Source organism: Myxine glutinosa, chromosome 14, assembly GCF_964187855.1.
Source record: "Myxine glutinosa chromosome 14, kmMyxGlut1.1, whole genome shotgun sequence".
In the NCBI taxonomy this organism is placed as follows: domain Eukaryota; kingdom Metazoa; phylum Chordata; class Myxini; order Myxiniformes; family Myxinidae; genus Myxine; species Myxine glutinosa.
The window spans coordinates 22,679,679-22,699,805 of record NC_136274.1 but is presented as its reverse complement, the minus strand read 5'-3'; the positions used below and the strand labels follow the sequence as shown (position 1 = coordinate 22,699,805).

Below are 20,127 nucleotides of genomic sequence, written 5' to 3'. Positions count from 1 at the left end.
AGCACAACACCGTCTTTGCTCAAAATGTGTCTGAAGTATTGCCCAGATGAGAAATGAAATAAATAATTACTTAATAAATCAATAATAATTAAAAATGATCAATTAACCAAAAAACAAAAACTAACATTTTTGCCCACTATTGTGGCCAAATTTCAGCTTCCTACCTCAAAGGATGGCTGAGATATCACCCAGACAAACAAGAGAACCTTGACCTTTGACCTATATCGTCAAAAAACATTGACAGTCTCACTTTTTTCCTTCAGAATCGTCTGGTAAAGTTTGACGTAGATAACTGAAAGCGTTCCTAATTTATCACGCTCATATACATATAAACAAACAAACAAGAAGACGTCATGCGGAGCACGATACTTGCAAAATACGCCCCCCAAACGCCCCCCAAGAAAAAAAATTCCATTGATACAGCAAATTGTCCATTTCATCAAGATTAAAATTGACAATCTTGATCAAAGCTCGGGTCAACAGGAAGAAAAGTGACGATTTTTCAGATGAAAAATGATTTTGGAAGGTTGACCTTGAGTTGACCTTTGACCTTTTGACCTCAAACATAGTTGGTTTCCCTATTTAGTGACTCAATGGACAAATGCTGTTCAATTTTCAAGTCAATCGGATGAAAATTTACGGTTTTTCAGATAAAAAGTGATGATTTTGGAAGTTTGACCTTGAGTTGACTTTTTCACCTTTTGACCTAAAAATAGTATGTTTCCCAAATTAGTGACTCGATATGCAAATGCTGTTCAATTTTCAAGTCAATCGGTTGAGAATTGACGGCTTTTTAGATGAAAATTGATGATTTTTAAAATTTGACCTTAAGTTGACCTTTGACCTTTTGACCTCAAAAATAGTTCATTTCCAAATTTAGTGACTTGATATACAAATGCTATTCAATTTTCAAGTCAATAGGATTTAAAATGGCGATTTTAGAAATTTGACCTCCAGATTACCTTTGACCTCAAAATCAATAGGCTTCTCAATTGGGAGGACTTATACAACTTGGTGAAGTTTCGTGACGATCGGTTTAGAATTGTGACCTGTAGGCCGGTGACAAACAGACAAACAAACAGACAGAACCACAAACGGAACCGACCAATATACTTGAAAAATCTTCGATTTTGCAACTAACAAACATACAAACGAGACAGACCGGCATATGACGAAAATGTTCAATGCTTGTTATAACAAACGGGTCCATGTGCAATACCCTCACCTCTGGCGAAGGTAATAAAGATTGTAAAGGTTGTAGAAAAAAACATTTTCAGAAGTTTACTTTCAGCAGTTTATACACCGTCTTTTACAGCACTTTATTTAACAGGTTAAATTACCCTAATCACCGATGCCACGACATGTACAACCACCCACGGGCCGCTAGACACATTAAAACTACTCCACAAAGACACTGCAGTGGCATCCTTTGTAAACCCCCCCCCCCCCCCCCCCCCCACCAAACAACGGAAGCTCCAAAAATGACATCCATACCTACAGTATATCACCATAAACGTAATAAACAACCTGGGCCCAAACAGTATGTTGGGCACAAAGCCTCCATCCATCAATGACACAGGAAAAAAAACTACTCCCCAGCACCACCAACAGCTTTTACACTACAAACATAGACTTGACGACACCTGCAACCACTGCCAGGTCTCTGCACACACAATAAAAATTATCATGGAAGGCTGCGCGGTTCTGGCTTCACGTAGGCAAGAGCACACACAACATCTTGGATGTGAGGGATCTCTGGGTTGCTCCTGTGAGATTGATTGGCTATCTCTCTGCCTGTTCTGTTCAACCAGAACTGACTGGAGCAACTCTCTGTGCATGCACAATCGGAACAATTCAGAGAACAAGTACTGCTAAACTACAAGTCAAGTTCATTTTCCAATTCATGTTCTGATTTGTGTTCAAAATGTAACAGTCAATTTTTTTTTATACGTGGGCTAATGCTCGAAATAGTGCTCACACACACACACACACACACACTCACACACACAGACACACTGATGAGACAAACACCCAACACAGCCACTGAGCTTGAGGGAAATGCCGTCACTAACGTCACTTCCTGGGATACTCTGGGTACCAGTGACATCATAACCATGGCGCCGCTTTTCTCACCATACTCAGCGGGGCATTTCCTCAAGAGGAATTTCCTCCTCCCCATGGATGCCAACCGATGGAGATTATTCGTGCTCTATCCTTTTCAAGCAAAGAAGCAGCACTTACTATTTTAAAAGTCTTTGGTATGACTCGAACCGGTCCAAACCGGATGGGTGTTTTTTTTTAGGAGACACCATCTCCTTACTGGATGGCCATTGGCTGCCTACGGGGGCTCATCCGCCCTTTGCCAGGTGTTGTTTTTGGTCCTGGACGGGTCACCGCTCCAACACCGCTAGTATGGGCATTTTTCCAAGGACGAGTTGGACGTTTGAGGGGATGCAATAACCACTTAACCAGAATAAAAGGAAGAATTAAGAGATTGTTAACGCCCATTACTGATTACTTGGAGACATGGCCCCTGGCATAGTCCACAGGTATAGTGGGATCTTTAATGCCCATTGGCAAATGCTTGCACGCACGATCTCTGGCAGGATCCAGGAACCGCCAGCTTGACTCAAATAAATGGTATGAATGATCGTGTTAAGGCCATTTTTCCCCGCTAGAGCAGGGGTTAGCCTTGCGGGCCGCATGACAATCATGGTTCCCTATTTGAGGCAATGTTTTTTTGCTTTTTGGCCGGATGCCCTTCCTGACACCAACCCTTAGTCGCCTCTTATGATGAGCAGGGATACGGTGTACCTATTCTAAATTGGGGTACACACCGGGATCATTCATCCCAGCAAGCTGGTACTCAGTTTGCCGACCTCGGAAGGATGACAGGCTGAGTCAACCCCCCTGGCGTTGAATTCACCGATCGACCGGGATTCAAACTCAGGATCCTCGGATCCCAAGCCTGCACCCGATCCGCTAAGCCAACACCAGGTTAAATGAGGTATCCTCATTGATATTTACCTGTCCGTTAGTTTATAATCGGGTTGTGGGTTGATCCCAGACTAGACAGCTCAAAGGTGAGTGTGCCACCTATTTCACCATTGCCTGCTACCGAGCTATCCTGTTAGCCATTCCTCATTCATTCCAGTTTTTTAAACTTGTTTCGATTTCTCACGGAGTATTGCATTCGTCTCTCTTTAAAATACCCAACAAGTTATTGGTTCCAGATTTCTGTTAATAGGTTGACAAAGTTTATCGTCGATGTGCTGGTACAAAAGACTCGGCCAAGTATAAAAGTTCTGAGCTTGATGCCAGGCAAGACCTGTGGGGTATTTTGCGTTGCTATATTGAGAGTTCGGAGGAAGAATTCTCCTTTTGGCTAAAGAAGACTTCGTCACCTGCAAACCCAATATTCCTCGAGGGGACTTCCTCATCAGCGACAGGAGGAGAGGGATTTTAGTTTACAAAAGTCTATAGTTTTCTTTAATCTCACCAGACAGCATGTAAAAGTTTATCCCTCACCCAGGAAGTAATGGTCATGCACTAGTGTTCATCCTTTTCCAAGTTGTTTCCAGCCAGTTGCAAAAAATAAATTCCCACGGTCATGTGGTTGGCTCTGAAACGTTTTTAAAAGGGTAAAAGTTTTTGTACCATTTGAAATACAATGATCTTTATAAATTTAATTTTATTAATTAATTAATTTATTGTTACTTTCTTTCTTTCTCCTTCAGGTATGTAGGAGACACCGAGATCCAAGATCAACAAAACTGGAGTTCCCAAGCCCAGCTTCATTTTGCTTCACGGATTGCGACGATACGGTTAATGGGCCGAAACCGATCCCCATGCCCTCTGGTTGTGAGCTAGAGACACGAACAAAGCCAGCAAGATCTTTCTGTGTTTTACCTTTTGCATTTATCAACCCGTCTCGTCGTCGTCGGGCAGCAATGGCTTTACCACTTGCATTTTGGAGTTCACATCAAAATAGATTCCTGGTGTTTGTCAAGTCTTGTCGATGTTGGGGATTAGATAATTGTTAAATAACGCTTATTCTTCTTTTTAACAGTTGGGGGGAGCTTGTCATTATTGTTATAGCTCTGGTGAAGAGAATTACCATTCAGCACTTTTTGTTATTTTCCTGCCCATGTGATTTTTGCTTTGTGGCCTCATTTCACGACGACCTTTCCACCACGCACTGCGGTAAACATGCTGGTGAATAGTGTTCACTAGGGGTTGGTTTCTTTCTTCTTTTTTGAAACTCTTCTGGTTGAAACAACATACAACCGATGTAAACAGAGTCCACAAAAAAACATTAGTATCACACCAAGCACAGTTCACACTGTTTTTATTTTTCCCGGAAAGGTTGTTCTCGTAAAATGACCACAGGAGGAGTGGAACAAGAAACCTTTTATCTTCCATTTTTTCCAATTTGCCTCCTCTTTGCCATGTGACTTTGCCAAGTCTCACTGTTTAAGAAGCTGGATCGGGATTTTTGACGTAGATATGCGTCGATGATTGCATGAGTTTGAGCATCGCCAGACACTTATACTTCGGTGGCTGATGGGGTGTGTAGTATAGGGATTCTTACGTATGTATTATTTGTGCAGCTGTGGAGGAACTCTGGAAAGGGTTTGAAACTGCAAAGGGCTTATACCTCGTGTAGCTGTTCAGGGTTGCTTTACGCAACTTTCTTCGGCTAGAAGAGCATGGGAGGAGTCTACACACACACACACACATATATATATATATAGTATTTACACTGTGCTAATGGGGTAACACATTTTATCATACGGCCACAGGAGGACAGACATTTTGTGGTTATGATTCAATCGGAGTTCGTGACCCCATTTGGTGTTCTGCTTTGTCAATTTTCCGAGCAATAATAACAATTAAATGGTGTCACATTTTTTTGTGCTGCCGGTGACATTAATATATTGCATAGAAATGCAGATTTGCATTCTTCCACTTGACTGATGAAATCTAAGAGACCGATCTATCCTGCCACCTTCCTCCCATGTCTCCATATTGCAATAATTCCTTTTCAACCTTTCTTTTTTTCTCTCAAGGTAACAGTGACCAAAGCAGGGTCACAGCCTGAGATTAGAGAAGAGAGTTCCGATGGTTGTCAGGCAGGGATCTGTCACTCAGTATTTAATGCGTGGAATAGTCTTTCTGGAAATGTCATGGCAGAAAAAACAGTAGATAGGTTTAACCTGGAATTCGATCAGCAGGTGGAAGCTTTGGGGATATCGGGATGCATGTACATTTGGGGACATGGCTGGGGAATAGCTTGGGTCTATGGATGGCTGATTGCATACATGTGTAGTTATTGTGATTGAGATCATTAAAAAGTGAATGTGCCGGGGGTGTTTGTTCATTCTTCACTCCCTAAAAATAAATTAATATTCCCTGTGCTTGCCCCACTAAGAATGGGTTAACATCATTGCCTTGTTGTTTTAACTGATGAGGTTTGCATGAATCACAGGCATCGTGGACCAAATGGCCTCCTCCTGCTGTGTCCAAGTTCCTTGTGTTTCCTTGGAAGACGTATATTGGGGCCGGTAAAACCAATCGTCATGAAAAATTCAGAAATCGTTCATCTGCACCCAGTGAATGAAAAGCATCGACAAAGACAGTTTTTACTACATGTGTAACGATCTCAACTTCATTGCTTCAGCAGAACCTCCAAAGTTGCAGGAATTACCAGCTCACTCAAGGTCAGTTATAAGTAAAGGAGCAAAACGTGAATGCTATCTATCCACTGACTGTTTGTGGCATATAACTTGGTTGCAACTGCGATCCTCATTTTCCTTCTTTGCAACGAGTTTTCAAATGTGGTAACTGTGGCAAAGGCCACAGGGACACCACAGATCTGCACACTCGCCTGGCTGATTACAAACCCGCTACATTTGGTCAAAGGGAGAGAATATGATGGATCATTTTCGTACCCTTGGTTCGCATTCGTGAATTAATTTTCTGTCCAAGCAATTCAGGCAGAATGATTTATTCTGAATGTTTACCAAAATAATCCATTTCCTGCTTGATGGAAAAGAGTGCTCAGTATGGAAAAAAACAAAAAAATTTACGGTACAGTCACGTGAAAAAGTAAGTACACCCCATGTAAAGCTTTGACTTTTTCAACATATTTCAACATACAGCGATTTGATCTTCATTTCAACAATATTGATAGATAAAGGTGATATAAAATAACAAATATCATGAAACATTTACATTTTGTAGTCCATTGTATAATTTAAATAAACATAAATGCAAATTTTGCATGTGGAAAAAGTAAGTACACCCTTTGCTGTCCAGAAAGAACATCCAGGCAAGACTAAAGTTTGCCAATGAACACCGAGGCAAAGACCAGCACTTCTGGAACAATGTGCTCTGGACAGATGAGTCAAAGGTAGAGCTATTTGGCCACAGTACCAGGAGACATGTTTGGCTAAAACCAAAGACAGCATTTGACCACAAGAACCTGATACCAACTGTAAAGCATGGTGGTGGAAATATTATGGTTTGGGGCAGGTTTGCTGCATCAGGGCCTGGGCAGCTCACAATCATAGAATCCACTATGAATTCTTCATTGTACCAGAGGGTGCTTGAGGATAATGTGAGGCCATCTGTCGCAAAGTTGAAGCTCAACCGAAGGTGAATCTTGCAACATGACAATGACCCTAAACATACCAGTAAATCCACCAGGGAAAAGCTGAAAAGAAAGAAATGGAGGGTTCTGGAATGGCCAAGTCAAAGCCCGGATCGAAATCCCATCGAGATGTTGTGGGGGGATTTGAAACGAGCTGTGCATGCAAGAAACCCCTTAAACATCGCACAGCTGAAAGAATTCTGCATGGAGGAGTGGGCAAACATTTCTCCCAGTCGATGCCAGAGACTGGTAGACAGTTATAAGAAACACCTACTTGAGGTTGCTTCTGCCAAAGGGGGCAATACCACCTATTCGAGCCAAGGGTGTACTTACTTTTTCCACATGCGAATTTTGCATTTATGTTTATTCCATATTATTCCACATTTATGTTTATTCCATATTCCATATTAAATGCCAAGTCTGTATATATATATATACATATATATATATACAGACTATATACATATATACATATATACATATACACTATATACATATACATATATATATATACAGACTTGGCATTTAATATGGAATATTTTTTTTGTGGGGGTGAACTTACTTTTCAAGATGACTTAGAACCAAAAGTTAATTGGAATTATGTTGAAATTATTCTAGATTTTGTTAATGTGACCTTTAAAAGAAACAAAAACCACATTTGACATTTTGAAGCAAATAAATTGATCCTTGAAAGTGATGTGAACTGATATCGAACTCAATTCATGGACAGTACTGTGTTAAACTTCTGTACGTTTTCCAGAAGTATCTCTTTATTTTGCACATTAGCCAAATTTTTTTTCAACAAAAACAAAAGCTAAATTATGACTGGGATTACGGACAGTAAAATTACAGTTCAGTACTTCGTGTAACCCCCACGAGCATTCAGGAGAGCACGTACACATCGAGGCATGCTGTTCACGAGATTTTCCAAGGTTTGGACAGGAATCGCTTGCCATGCAGTTACAATAGTCTGCTGCAATTCACGCACAGAGGTAGGCTGCTGGTCCAAGTTGTCGATTTGACGCGTTAATTCTGCCCACAAATTCTCTATTGGATTCATATCCGGGGACATGGCAGGCCACTCCATATGCTCATCACCACGGTCAGCAAGAAAGTATTGGATCATGCGAGCACGATGAGGCCGTGCATTGTCATCTTGGAAGACAAAGTTTCCTCGAAAGGCTGCACGAGCAAATGGAAGCAATGTTTCTTCCAGAATGACCCTGTACTTGAACTGGTTCAGGTTTCCATTCAGAACAACCAGGTCAGTTTTGCCCCCTGCATGAAAAGCAGCCCAAACCGTCACCCCACCACCTCCAGCTTGGACTCTTGGCACTATACAATCTTCGTTGTGGGCTTCATGCACTTGTCTGCGCACTCGGACGCGGCCATCTTGACGATAGACCAGAAATCTAGACTCGTCACTGAAGGTCACGTGATTCCAGTGTCCTGGCTGCCATTGACGGTGCTCTCTGGCCCACTGCAATCGGCGCTGGCTGTGTTGTCTGGTCAGGTGTGGCTTTCTCAGGGGACGCCTGGCACGATAGCCTGCTTGAACCAGTCGTTGATTGACTAGCCTTCTGGATACAGACACATTTGTCAGATGCTGCCACTCAGCCCTAAGCCGATTAGCTGACTTGGTACGGCCATTGCAGACTAACCGGTGCAGCTGGCGATCATCTCTCCTTGTGGTTCTGCGTGGACGTCCTGGCCTCGGTATTGGAGTAGGGACACCCCTCTGAGCATTTCGTTTCAGGATCTTGGACACCTGACCTTGAGTGATGCCATACTGCCGAGCAATAGCACGCTGTTTCATGCCAGAATTTCGTAAAGCCACCACTCCATGACAAACAGCATTGTCGAGTTGACGGACCATCTCCAGGGGAAGCGGCAATAACTTTTGTAGACGTGCAGCAGTTGTTTTCCACTAATACAGAACGCAACAACCCTTATATACCCGATTGTGAAGCCAATCGTCAAATGTACCTGTCCTTACATTTTGTCACGCCACCTGTGATATAATCCTGTTATTGACTTCTTGCTGCGAAAGACAATCAGTGACATGGTTCTTTCAACAAAGAAATCACCGAAGGGTAAAAGAAACTCACCAGATTGATCTACTGAGTTCAGAAAGTAAATGCGTCAAGAAAAAAAAAAAATTCTATATTAAATGCCAAGTCTGTATATATATATATATATATATATATATATATATATATATATATATATATATATATATATATATATATATATAATGATCTCTGATGTACCATGTACCATACTCTGTTACAGAACAAATTTTCATTTCGGCAATTGCTGCCAAAGCGATTTCTTGGTAAGGGTAAAACTGGGTGGTTTGGCATTGCCTTCCCAGCAGGAATTTGCAATTTATTCAGGATGCCTGTGATAGCTTGCCTACTCTTTGCAGACATAGTCGGATCATTAACGTCCATCAACTAATGTCAGCATGAAGCGCGGTGCTACGTGCGCAACTTGTATAACAAGGAGGAAGCGGACAACGCGGTGAGTTTAAAGAGTCTTTATTATAAGAGCTCAACTGTAGCACTGGAGCGCTCCGGTCTGCGCGCCCGGTGTATATCCCGCGGCCACGCCTACCCCTCGGGCGTGGCCACCGCCCACTTGGTGCGCGGAATGATGCCATCACGGCAGTGAGCTTTCGTGTCCGCCACATGCGCCCCCCCAGAATTCCCACGCACCTGGAGGGCCAGTTTGCGGGGCAAACGGATGACCCGGCCGAAGCGCCCTCTGGCGACCGGCGGCGTCCGGGTTGCAGGGATGCCAGCTGGGGTGCCTCCGGCTGCACCTGGGATGGGTGCAGGACTGGGGGGCGGCGGGCCTGGGCGGTGCCGGGGGGTCCGCCCGCAGGACAGCCCGGAGGGGCGAACCTCCGGGCTGTCTCCTGCAGCGCGGAGCGCTCCCGCGCCGCGGACCATGGTGCCGTGGGGTCGGGGAGGAACTCGCCCGGCACCCGCAGCGGTTGTCCGAAGACCAACTCCGCCGCGGATGCGTGCAGGTCGTCCTTGGGCGCCGTCCGGAGGCCCAGCAGGACCCAGGGGAGCCTGTCGACCCAGCCGCCGTCGCGGAGGGTGGCCCGGAGCGCGGCCTTCAATGAGCGGTGGAACCGCTCGCACAGGCCGTTGGCCTGGGGGTGGTAGGCCGTGGTTCAGTGCAGTTGGACCCCGAGCCCCCGCGCGACCGCCCCCCAGAGCTCCGAGGTGAACTGGGGGCCGCGGTCGGACGAGATGTCTGAGGGGGCGCCGAACCGGGCAACCCAGGTGGCGATGAATGCCTGCGCGACGTCCGCCGCCGTCGTCGCCGTCAAAGGCACGGCCTCCGGCCACCGGGTGGTGCGGTCCACCATTGTCAGGACATGGGTGAAACCCCGCGAGGGGGGCAGAGGTCCCACCAGGTGCAAGTGCACGAGGTCGAACCTACGTTCTGGCACCGTAAACGGGGCCAATGGGGCCTGGGTGTGCCGGTGCACCTTCGCGCGCTGGCACGCGAGGCACGTCCTGGTCCAGCCGTGGACTGCCTTACGGAGGCCATGCCAGACAAACTTGTCGGCGACCAACCTCTGGGAGGCCTTCGTGCCCGGGTGGGACAGGCTGTGGATGGCGTCAAAAACCTGGCGCTGCCAGCCCGCGGGCACGATGGGGCGAGGCCGCCCGAGGGAGACGTCGCACAAGAGGGCCGTGCCCGCGCCGTCGAACGGCAGCTCGGTGACGCGGAGGCCCGTGACGGCGGTCCACAAGGCCTGGATGCCGGAGTCGGCGGCCTGGTCCGCCGCCATCCGGGCATAGTCGATGCCAAGGTGGACTGCGTGGGTGACGGACCAGGAAAGGCAATCCGCCACCGGGTTGTCCTTCCCCGCGATGTGCCGGATGTCCATCGTATATTCGGACATGGCCGAGAGGTGACGCTGCTGCCGGGCCGACCACGGCTCGGCGACCTTGCCCATCACGAAGACCAGTGGCTTGTGGTCGACAAAGGCCGTGAACGCACGGCCCTCGAGCAGATGGCGGAAGTGCCTGACCGCCAGGTGAAGCCCGAGCAACTCGCGGTCGAAGGTACTATAACGGCGTTCGGCCGGGCGAAGCTGCCGGCTGAAGAACGCCAGCAGTTGCCAAGCACCACGCACCCATTGCTCGTGCACCGCGCCCACCGCGTGATCTGAGGCGTCGGTGGTGAGGGCGATCGGTGCATCGGGCGCCGGGTGCGCGAGCATGGTGGCGTTAGCCAAGGCGAGCTTCGTGCCCGCGAACGCCGCGTCCATCTGCTCGGTCCAGGTAACGTCACCTTTGCCCGGCTTGCCTCGGAGGGCCTCGTGCAAGGGGCGCAGGAGCTGGGCGATGCGGGGCAGGAACCGATGGTAAAAGTTCACCATGTCCAGGAACTCCTGGAGCCCCTTGATCGTGCGGGGGCGCGGAAACCCCTTCACCGCCTCCACCTTGGCCGGTAGGGGGACGGCCCCGTGCCTGGTGACGCGGTGCCCCAAAAAGTCGATGTCGGCGATGCTGAACCAGCACTTGGCGGGGTTCACGATTAGGCCATGCTGGCCCAGACGTTCGAAGAGCGTGCGGAGATGGTGTAGGCGCTCTTCGCGGGACGCGCTTGCGACGAGGATGTCGTCCAGGTACACGAAGACGAAATCCAAGTCGCGCAAGACGCTGTCCATTAGTCGCTGGAACGCCTGAGCCGCATTTTTTAACCCGAAGGGCATCCGAAGAAATTCGAAAAGCCCGAACGGCGTGATGACCGCCGTCTTCGGGATGTCCTCCGGCCTGACGGGGACCTGATGGTAGCCGCGTATGAGGTCCACCTTCGAAAAGAAGGACATGCCCGCCAACCGGGCGGAGAAGTCCTGAATGTGGGGGACGGGGTAGCGGTCGGGGGTGGTGGCGTCGTTGAGGCACCGGTAGTCCCCGCATGGTCGCCATCCCCCGCCGGGCTTTGGCACGATGTGGAGCGGCGACGCCCAAGCACTCTCGGAGCGCCGCACGATGCCGAGCCGCTCCAGCGTAGCGAACGCCGCTTTAGCTACCGCGAGCTTCGTCGGCTCGAGGCGGCGTGCCCGGGCGTAGACCGGTGGCCCGGCGGTGGGGATGTGGTGTTCCACCCCATGCTTGACGGCCCCCGCCGTGAAAGTGGGCCGCGTGAGGGCCGGGAAACCGGTGAGGAGGCGGGTGAATTCGTTCGCTGCCCGAAGCGTACAGATGAACCTGGCCGGAACCGAACCGCTCAGCAAGCCGCTCTGCGAGCCGCTCGATAAGCCGCTCCGGGAGCTGCTCAACGAGGCGGGCAGCGCGCAAGCGAGCGAGCTGAACATCTCAGCCTGGACAAGCCTTCTGTGCTTTACGTCCACCAACAGGCCATTGGCACAGAGGAAGTCCGCACCGAGCAGTGCCATAGGCACGTCGGCAGTGACGAACGACCAGCAGAAAACCTGCCCTCCGAACCGCAGAGAAAGGCAGCGTTTTCCGTATGTGCGAATGGACGTACCGTTGGCAGCAAGCAGCGCGGGGCCCCGGCCCGCGGACTGCTTGTCGGACGTACCGGCGGGAACGACACTCACCTGCATTCCCGTGTCGCACAGGTAACGGCGCCCGGATAAGGTGTCCGTGATGAACAGTAGGCTGTTTGAACGGCCGGCGCTCAGTGCCACTACCGAGGGCCGGCCCAGGCGTTTCCCGACCTGCCGAATGAGCACGGCGGGCAACATTGCCGAGCCTTGTGGCCGAACTGTGCGTGGAAAAAACACCAGGTTTGCGGTGACGGTGGCAGAGGCCGCGGTTTTCTCCACGGCGGCGGTGGTGGGCGGGGCGTGGCGGCGGACACGAAGTGCGCATCAGCCTCGAGATCCCCGAGGTGTGGTGCATCAGCATCAGGGTCAGCCCCGAGAGCCGCGGCGGCCGCGCCAAAACTCGCCTGCATGTCCAAAGCCGCGAAGAACCTGTCGGCCTCGGCAGCGAGAGCTCGGGGTTCCGTCGTCGCAGAACCGGCCAACGCGAGGCGGACTCGTGCCGGCAGCTGGCGTCGAAATAACGCCCGGAATAGAGCGTTCGGGGTTTCGTCGCCCATCAACGACAGCATATGGTGCATGCGGACCGACGGTCGTGTGTCACCGAGCTCGGGGAGATCCAGGAGGCGGTCGGCCCGTGCGTCCACCGTGAGGCAGAACGTGGCAAGGAGGAGACGCTTGATCGCCTCGTACCTGCTGTCGGCCGGTGGGTTCCTCAGGACCGACATGACGCGGGCGGCCGTGCCGGGCCCGAGGGAGGCAACCACGTGGCAGTACCTGGTCTCGTCCACCGTGATGCCTCGAAGTCGGAACTGGGCTTCTGCCTGCAGGAACCAGACTTCGGCTTGCGTCTCCCAGAACTCGGGGAGTTTGATTTGGACCGCGTTGGTTGCCATTGCTGTGGTGGGTTCGGGTGGTCAGCGACGGCTGACCAGAACGTCAGAGGGTCACCAATGAAGCACGGTGCTACGCGCGCAACTTGTATAACAAGGAGGAAGCGGACAACGCGGTGAGTTTAAAGAGTCTTTATTATAAGAGCTCAACTGTAGCACTGGAGCGCTCCGGGCTGCGCGCCCGGTGTATATCCCGCGGCCACGCCTACCCCTCGGGCATGGCCGCCGCCCACTTGGTGCGCGGAATGATGCCATCACGGCAGTGAGCTTTCGTGTCCGCCACAAGCAGACGGGATGCCCAGTTTAACGTCCATCCAAAGGACAGCACACGCATTGATGAATCATCCTGTCCGTGAAGCACTGGGCTTGACAGTTTTTAGCTGCGTTGGGATTCAAACCCAGGCTAGACGACATAGAGGTGAGTGTGCATACCTCTAGACATGATAAAAACAATGCGTCAGTCAGTGTGTGTTTGTTTGCTTGTGTGTGTGTGTGTGTGTGTGTGTGTATCCTCCATGACTCCAAAACCATGAAACCCAGCAGCACCACACTTTGCATGTTTACTAAGGGAACTCCAATGGAATGCATGTATGAAAACTGGGTGTTGTATGGGTGAATAAACTGGGTGAATGCTCAATATAAACACCATTTTTGAAGAGACATAGGTGCTTACCTTCATGAAAGGCTTTATCCTTGGCCAGCTCAACATCACCTCGCTGGGGTCTTTTGATTCGGCCAACTCAAAAAGCCTTGCCTTGGAAATACGAACTACTCTCACAGAATAATTAAAGTATATTATGGCAATATTATAACGGATTTGAAGATCGCATCTCGTGGACTAAATAAATGTCGAATCTGGAGTGGAATCCTAAAAATTAAATAAATTACCGATTCTAATTATTATAACTAAGCGTATTTATTCAAAAAAAGCATTAAACATGTCATTTTCTGCTGTTTGGACGATTATATTGAGTGAAGAAAAGATGAAGGAATGTGCAGAAAGTGTAACTTCTCTGATTGCAATGAAAATAATTAACCAGCGGGATCGACGTGCTTTAAAAGCTGTTTTTGCAAGCCATGGCGATGCAGTCGACAGGGAGTCCTTTTCAGCAATTACGTACACACTCTTTTTTCACCTTTTTGTGTGATCTGCTTTCAATGTATTAATATAGTTATATAAATATACCAACAAACATATACCTATAAAAAAAACCAACGTTACATATCACCTCGTGTTTGGAACTCCGCCATGTTGAGCTCTAGCTGGCAAGGCATTGGCTGGAATTTTGTGTGCTCACTGCGGTAAATTGTATTTTGATAATTTCCTATTTGAATTTCACTCTTTAAGAACTCTGTTTAAAGTTAAATCCACCTGATGAAAACTCGTGCTCGCCAACTTGAAAGACTCCGCAATAAAACGGGTCTCAGTTCACTCCCAAGCCTACAAGGACCACATACAACACTACAAAGATGCCCTCTCCCGCGCCCGCTCTGCCTACTACTCTCAAATTATCCACTCTGGCTCCGGAAACCCATAAGCACTCTTCTCGACAATAAACAAACTCCTCCGCCCCCTGAACACCACCACCCAGTCATTCACAGTAGACAACTGCATCTCCTTCCTCTCTTTCTTCCAACGCAAAATTGACAACATCTACAACAGCTTGACCACCGCCGCACCCGCTCCCCCTCCAACCACCTGCCCCCCCTTGTCCTGCCATCCCCTGTCTCGGTTCTCCCCAATCTCTCCTACTGACCTCTCTGAACTCCTCATAGGAATGAAAACTGCCACCTGCACTCTTGACCCCATCCCCTCCAGCTTTGTCAAAGCCTCCCTCCCTGCTCTCTCTCCACTTATCATTGCAACAATAAACTCCTCCCTGTCTACAGGCATCGTCCCACCTTCCCTCAAAATTGCTGCTGTTACCCCCATTCTAAAAAAACCTGGTCTAAACCCTGACACCCTAAACAACTTCAGACCCATCTCCAACCTACCCTTTCTGTCAAAAGTTTTGGAACGCGCTGTAGCCACTCAACTCAAACATCATCTCTCTGCCAATAACTTGTATGAAACATTCCAATCCGGATTCCGCTCCAACCACAGTACTGAAACTGCTCTCCTCAAAATCACCAACGACCTTCTCCTCTCCTCTGACGCTGGCAACCTCAACATTCTCGTCCTCCTCGACCTCAGCGCTGCCTTTGACACCATCGATCACACTATCCTCCTCACCCGACTTGAATCCACCTTTAACGTCACCGGCACTGCCCTCTCTTGGATTAAATCATACCTCTCTGACAGATGCCAGTTCATCTCCATCAATAACTGCAAATCCCCCACTGCTCCCCTCCCCCAAGGTGTCCCCCAAGGTTCAGTTCTTGGCCCCCTCCTCTTCATCCTTTACCTGTCCCCGCTCGGTCACTTAATCCGCCGTCATGGTCTCCAATTCCACTGCTTCGCCGATGACATCCAGCTTTTCATCTCCACCAAGTCCGTCTCCGCCGACACCCACTCTATCCTGACAAACTGCATCACTGAAATAAAATCCTGGCTTCAAATCAACTTCCTCAAGCTTAACTGTGATAAATCTGAAATAATCATCATTGGCCCAAAAACGCTCACAAAATCCACCCATAACTTTGCCCTCAACATCGACGGTATCCCAGTATCCACCTCCCCTCACATCCGGAATCTTGGCGTCATCTTTGACCAAACCCTTTCCTTCGACAAATACACTAAACAGATCACAAAGTCAGCCTTCTTTCACCTGAAAAACATTGCCCGTCTCCGCTCATCCCTCTCCTCCACGGCTGCAGAAACCCTCATCCACGCCTTCATCACCTCCCGTCTGGACTACTGCAATAGCCTCCTCTATGGTTCACCCTCAAAAATCACCAATAAACTCCAATACATTCAGAACTCCGCTGCCCGTCTACTCACTCATTCCCGGACCCGTGACCACATCACCCCCGTCCTTTACAAGCTTCACTGGCTCCCCATCCCCCAGAGAATCCAGTACAAAATCCTCCTCTTGACATACAAAGCCCTCCATAACCTGGCCCCATCCTACCTGGCTGACCTCCTCTCCAGACACACTCCCACCCGCAACCTCCGCTCTGCTGGTACCAACCTCCTGACCCCCTCCATCCGGACCAAATTCAGATCCTGGGGGGACAGGGCCTTCTCCATCGCTGCTCCCACCCTCTGGAACTCACTACCTCACACCATCAGAGACTCCTCCTCACTCACCACATTCAAAACATCACTAAAGACCCACCTGTTCAACGCTGCATTCAACATTCAACCCACAGCATTTAACCCCTGACTATCTCTTCTCCTTCTCCCTCCTTTTGCTTTAAATATTTCCCTATTGATTCTTGTCTTGTCTTTTTGATTCTTGTCTTATATATATGCCGTATATCGCTGCTGTTTGTTTTCTTGATTCTTGTCTTTTTGCAATTGTTGTTTTCATGTATTGTTATGCATTATGTTTTCCACTCTGTCAAAGCGCCTTTGGGCTTCTGGAAAAGCGCTATACAAAATAAATGAATTATTATTATTATTAAATTGTTGTGGTTGCCGTTTTTGTGTTTGGTGTACTTTATCCGAGTCGTCTGCCCGGAGGCATCCGTAGACGCCTGGAGAACAAATGAACACTTTTTTTTTAGCAGTGAAACAGCTTCTAAGCTCAATTCCACAGTTGAAAAATTTGAAATTCAGCTCAGGTTAAGTCTCCGGACGTCATAACATATTCTAAAAAGAAAAAGAGCAATCAGAGATTGCAAACCCTTGCCAGGATGTATTTTCAGTGGTTTTTAAGGCTTTTATGTTAGGACGAATATGGCGGCCGAACCACGTGACCGATGACGTCATTATTTTTTTCTAAACGAATTTATTCCTAGATTATGCTCAAGAAATTTCATCTTGATCAGATGAAGTTTTGTACTTGTCGAATTATGACGTCATAATGGAGGCACCTATGACATCATCATTAACACATTTTATTCCCCATGGAGAGTTCTTTACAATGAGCCATAATAATAATAATAATAATAATGCATTTATTTTATACTAGGGCATGCCCGTACTATATCTATATCTAAAATTATATCCCCCCCTCTATTTACATGAAATGGTTTGGTCCATGAAATGTTTTGGTCCATTCGCAACGCCAAAGCGAACGGCGAACGCTTTACATGAAATGGTTTGGTGCATGAAATGTTTTGGTCCATTCGCAACGCCAAAGCGAACGGCGAACGGCTTGCGAGTAGAGTGACAATCCCCCCCCCCCCCCCCCCCCCTCTATTTAGATGAAATGGTTTTTATTAGTTTTAAAACATAGTTTAACGCCAACATAGCGGCAACATAGTTTGCAAACGTGAAATAAATGAATACGCTCTCAAATGTGCCATCCGAGGCAGAGTGTGTCCGCCACGTTCGGCACACGCGATAGCTCGCTGCTCTCTGATTGGTTGAATCGTTTTTTGGACATAGCTCGGTAAGTAATTGTCCGATTAATATGAAACCTTGAAAAGGCACATCCTCGGGTCCCCAGCAATATACCTGGCAAGTTTAAAGTATATCGGACCCGTGGTTGTCGAGAAACAGCGGTCACAGACAAACGTACAAACAAACAAACACACAGAGATTACTGGAATTATAGATAGATAGCGCTTTTCAGGAAGCCCAAAGACGCTTTGACAGAGTGCAAAACATAATGCATAGCAAAACATAAAAACAATTGCAAAAAAGAAGAATCAATAGGGAAATATTCAAAGCACAAAGGAGGGAGAAGGAGAGGAGATAGTCAGGGGTTAGATGCTGTGGGTTAAATGTTGAATGCAGTGTTGAACAGGTGGGTCTTGAGTGATGTTTTGAATGTGGTGAGTGAGGAGGAGTCTCTGATGGTGTGAGATAGCGAGTTCCAGAGGGTGGGAGCAGCGATGGAGAAGGCCCTGTCCCCCCAGGATCTAAATTTGGTCCGGATGGGGGGGGGGGGGTCAGGAGGTTGGTACCAGCAGAGCGGAGGTTGCGGGTGGGAGTGTGTCTGGAGAGGAGGTCAGCCAGGTAGGATGGGGCCAGGTTATGGAGGGCTTTGTAGGTCAAGAGGAGGATTTTGTACTGGATTCTCTGGGAGATGGGGAGCCAGTGAAGCTTGTAAAGGACGGGGGTGATGTGGTCACGGGTCCGGGAATGGGTGAGTAGACGGGCAGCGGAGTTCTGAATGTATTGGAGTTTATTGGTGATTGTTGAGGGTGAACCATAAAGGAGGCTATTGCAGTAGTCCAGACGGGAGGTGATGAAGGCGTGGATGAGGGTTTCTGCAGCCGTGGAGGAGAGGGATGAGCGGAGACAGGCGATGTTTTTCAGGTGAAAGAAGGCTGTCTTTGTGATCTGTTTAGTGTATTTGTCGAAGGAGAGGGTTTGGTCAAAGATGATGCCAAGATTCCGGATGTGAGGGGAGGTGGATACTGGGAAACCGTCGATGTTGAGGGCAAAGTTATGGGTGGACTTGGTGAGCGTTTTTGGGCCAATGATGATTATTTCAGATTTATCACAGTTAAGTTTGAGGAAGTTGATTTGAAGCCAGGATTTTATTTCAGTGATGCAGTTTGTCAGGATAGAGTGGGTGGCGGTGGAGATGGACTTGGTGGAGATGAAAAGCTGGATGTCATCGGCGAAGCAGTGGAATTGGAGACCATGACGGCGGATTAAGTGACCGAGGGGGGACAGGTAAAGGATGAAGAGGAGGGGGCCAATAACTGAACCTTGGGGGACACCTTGGGGGAGGGGAGCAGTGGGGGATTTGCAGTTATTGATGGAGATGAACTGACGTCTGTCAGAGAGGTATGATTTAATCCAAGAGAGGGCAGTGCCGGTAATGTTAAAGGTGGTTTCAAGTCGGGTGAGGAGGATGGTGTGATCGATGGTGTCAAAGGCGGCGCTGAGGTCGAGGAGGATGAGAATGTTGAGGTTGCCAGCGTCAGAGGAGAGGAGAAGGTCGTTGGTGATTTTGAGGAGAGCAGTTTCAGTACTGTGGTAGGAGCGGAATCCGGATTGGAATGTTTCATACAGGTTATTGGCAGAGAGGTGATGTTTGAGTTGAGTGGCTACAGCGCGTTCCAAAACCTTTGACAGAAAGGGTAGGTTGGAGATGGGTCTGAAGTTATTTAGGATGTCAGGGTTTAGTCCAGGTTTTTTCAGAATGGGGGTAACAGCAGCAATTTTGAGGGATGGTGGGACGATGCCTGTAGACAGGGAGGAGTTTATTGTTGCAATGATAAGTGGAGAGAGAGCAGGAAGGGAGGCCTTGACAAAGCTGGAGGGGATGGGGTCAAGAGTGCAGGTGGCAGTTTTCATTCCGATGAGGAGTTCAGAGAGGTCAGTAGGGGAGACTGGGGAGAATTGAGACAGGGGATGGCAGGATAAGGGGGGGCAGGTGGTTTGAGCAGGTGCGGCGGTGGTCAAACTGTTGTAGATGTTTTCAATTTTGCGTTGGAAGAATGAAAGGAAGGAGATGCAGTTGTCTATTGTGAATGACTGGGTGGTGGTGTTCAGGGGGCTGAGGAGTTTGTTTATTGTAGAGAAGAGTGCTTTTGGGTTTCCGGAGCCAGAGTGGATAATTTGAGAGTAGTAGGCGGAGCGGGCGTGGGAGAGGGCATCTTTATAGTGTTGTATGTGGTCCTTGTAGGCCTGGGAGTGAACTGTGAGACCTGTTTTATTGCGGAGTCTTTCAAGTTGGCGAGCACGAGTTTTCATCAGGCGGAGTTCAGGGGTAAACCAGGGAGCAGAATGGGTGAAAGAAACTGTTTTGGTTTTTATAGGCGCAAGTTGGTCAAGGCAGGAGGAGAGAGTGTGGTTGTAGTAGTCAGTGAGGTCAGAAGGGGTGTGGAGGTCAACGAAGGGAGAAGTGGACATTTTTTCAGAGAGGGTCGATGAGAATGAGGTAGGTGAAAGAGCGTTTAGCTTACGGAAGTTGATAGTGCGATAATGCCTTGGTGCTGGGGTGGGGATGTTGATGGTCAGAGTGATGGCTAGGTGG

General features: G+C 48.6%; 1 protein-coding gene across 1 annotated transcript in view; it reads left to right on the top strand.

Moving 5' to 3' along the window:
- Positions 1 to 5,364, top strand: part of LOC137439482 (uncharacterized) — a 52,126-nt gene extending 46,762 nt beyond the window's left edge. Inside the window, exon 10 of the mRNA XM_068135258.2 lies at positions 3,738 to 5,364. Coding sequence (XP_067991359.2) covers positions 3,738 to 3,745 — 8 coding nt within the window. The 3' untranslated portion in view covers positions 3,746 to 5,364. The remainder of the gene's footprint in view (positions 1 to 3,737) is intronic.
- Positions 5,365 to 20,127: the final 14,763 nt, after the last annotated feature.